This window comes from Alosa alosa, chromosome 22 (genome assembly GCF_017589495.1).
Source record: "Alosa alosa isolate M-15738 ecotype Scorff River chromosome 22, AALO_Geno_1.1, whole genome shotgun sequence".
Classification (NCBI taxonomy): domain Eukaryota; kingdom Metazoa; phylum Chordata; class Actinopteri; order Clupeiformes; family Clupeidae; genus Alosa; species Alosa alosa.
In genome coordinates this window covers 24,063,391-24,065,041 of record NC_063210.1, presented here as the reverse complement: position 1 = coordinate 24,065,041, position 1,651 = coordinate 24,063,391, and the positions used below count along the sequence as shown (strand labels likewise).

The window sequence follows — 1,651 nt, the reverse complement described above, 5'->3', positions numbered from 1 at the left end:
AACCTATTCTCAACGTAAGTGTGTGTGTGTGTGTGTGTGTGTGTGTGTGTGTGTGTGTACTGTACGTGTGTGTGTGTGGTGTGGTGTGGTGTGGTATGGTGTGTGTGTGTGTGTGTGTGTGTACTGTACGTGTGTGTGTGTGTGGTGTGGTGTGATGTGGTACGGTGTTTGTGTGTGTGTGTGTGAGAGAGACTTTTCCACCATCTTCTCCACACTGTTTATGTATGTGTGTGTACTCAACTCATAATGTATCATATTGATGATTTTGGTGCCTGTCCTGTCCTTCCTAGAAAATGGTCACTGCGATGGACAAGAACTGGCATCCAGAGTGTTTCTGTTGTGTCAAGTGTAGTCGGTCATTTGGAGATGAAGGTGAGACACACACACACACACACGCACATACACACAGGGACCATGGTACACACTAATGGATTAATGACTAATGCCATAATTGGTGTTCTGTGGCGTGTGCTTCCCAGAGTTATAAATTATGACTGATGTTGACTCAGAAGTGACCTGCTTGGATTGCTGGCAGTTCCACATTTGTTCCATCCTCTTGTCTTTCCGCCTACAGGTTTCCATGACCGCGAGGGGCAGCAGTACTGCCAGCAGTGCTTTTTGTCCCTCTTTGCTTCCCGTTGCCAAGGCTGCTCTCAGCCAATCATGGAGAACTACATCTCAGCACTCAACTCCCTCTGGCACCCCCAGTGTTTCGTCTGCAGGGTGAGTGTGTGTGTGTGTGTGTGTGTGTGTGTGTGTGTGTGTGTGTGTGTGTGTGTGTGTGTGTGTGTGTGTGTGTGTGTGTGTGTGTGCGTGTGTGCGCATGTGTGTATGTGTTTGTCTAAGACAGAGGTCCCATTCACACCTGATAGACAGTATTTGATCGTGGCCATTTCACAACTTTAACAGAGAAAGCTTGAGTGTGTGTGTGTGCATGTGTGCAGTTACAACATAGCTTGACATCACTTCTAACACACTGTTTGTTGCGTAAGGCCATCATTGGATGCCATTTTTAAAGATGGCAGCAGCCCAATTAGCTTATTTTTGGCTGAATTAGCTAATCTAGCATTAGCCATTGTGAATAGGAGTGGCACTTCCTCACTTCCTCCAGTTCTGTATAATACATCCAGGGGTCTAACTAACCATAATCTCACCTCTTTTCTCTGTCTCTCTCTGTCTCTCTCTTTTCTCTCTCTCTGTGTTCTCTATCTCTCTCTCTTCTCTCTCTCTCTTCTCTTTCTCTCTCTATCTCTATCTCTCTCTCCTCCCTTTCTCTCTTCTCTCTATCTCTATCTCTCTCTGTCGCCCCCTGCAGGAGTGTTACAGCCCGTTTGTCAACGGCAGCTTCTTCGAGCACGAGGGCCAGCCGCTGTGCGAGGCCCACTACCACCAGTCTCGCGGCAGCATGTGCCACGCGTGCCAGCAGCCCATCCTAGGCCGCTGCGTCACAGCCATGGGCGCCAAGTTCCACCCGCACCACCTGGTGTGCCAGTTCTGCCTCAAGCCGCTGAGCAAGGGCTGCTTCAAGGAGCAGGAGAACAAGCCCTACTGCCACCCATGCTTCATCAAGCTCTTTGGATGAATGCAGGTGGAGAGAGGGAGGTGGGGAATGGGGTGGGGGTAAAATGAGGATGGAGGAGGAAGAGAGGAA

General features: G+C 49.4%; 1 protein-coding gene across 8 annotated transcripts in view; it reads left to right on the top strand.

Annotated features, from left to right (window-relative positions):
* LOC125287397 (transforming growth factor beta-1-induced transcript 1 protein-like) overlaps positions 1-1,651 on the top strand; it is a 15,440-nt gene extending 13,789 nt beyond the window's left edge. For all 8 annotated transcript variants that reach the window (XM_048233223.1, XM_048233222.1, XM_048233224.1 and 5 more), the window contains 4 exons: positions 1-14; positions 291-372; positions 575-723; positions 1,316-1,651. The exon at positions 1-14 is cut by the window's left edge and continues 160 nt beyond it. In XM_048233223.1, coding sequence (XP_048089180.1) covers positions 1-14; positions 291-372; positions 575-723; positions 1,316-1,582 — 512 coding nt within the window. In that variant the 3' untranslated portion in view covers positions 1,583-1,651. The remainder of the gene's footprint in view (positions 15-290; positions 373-574; positions 724-1,315) is intronic.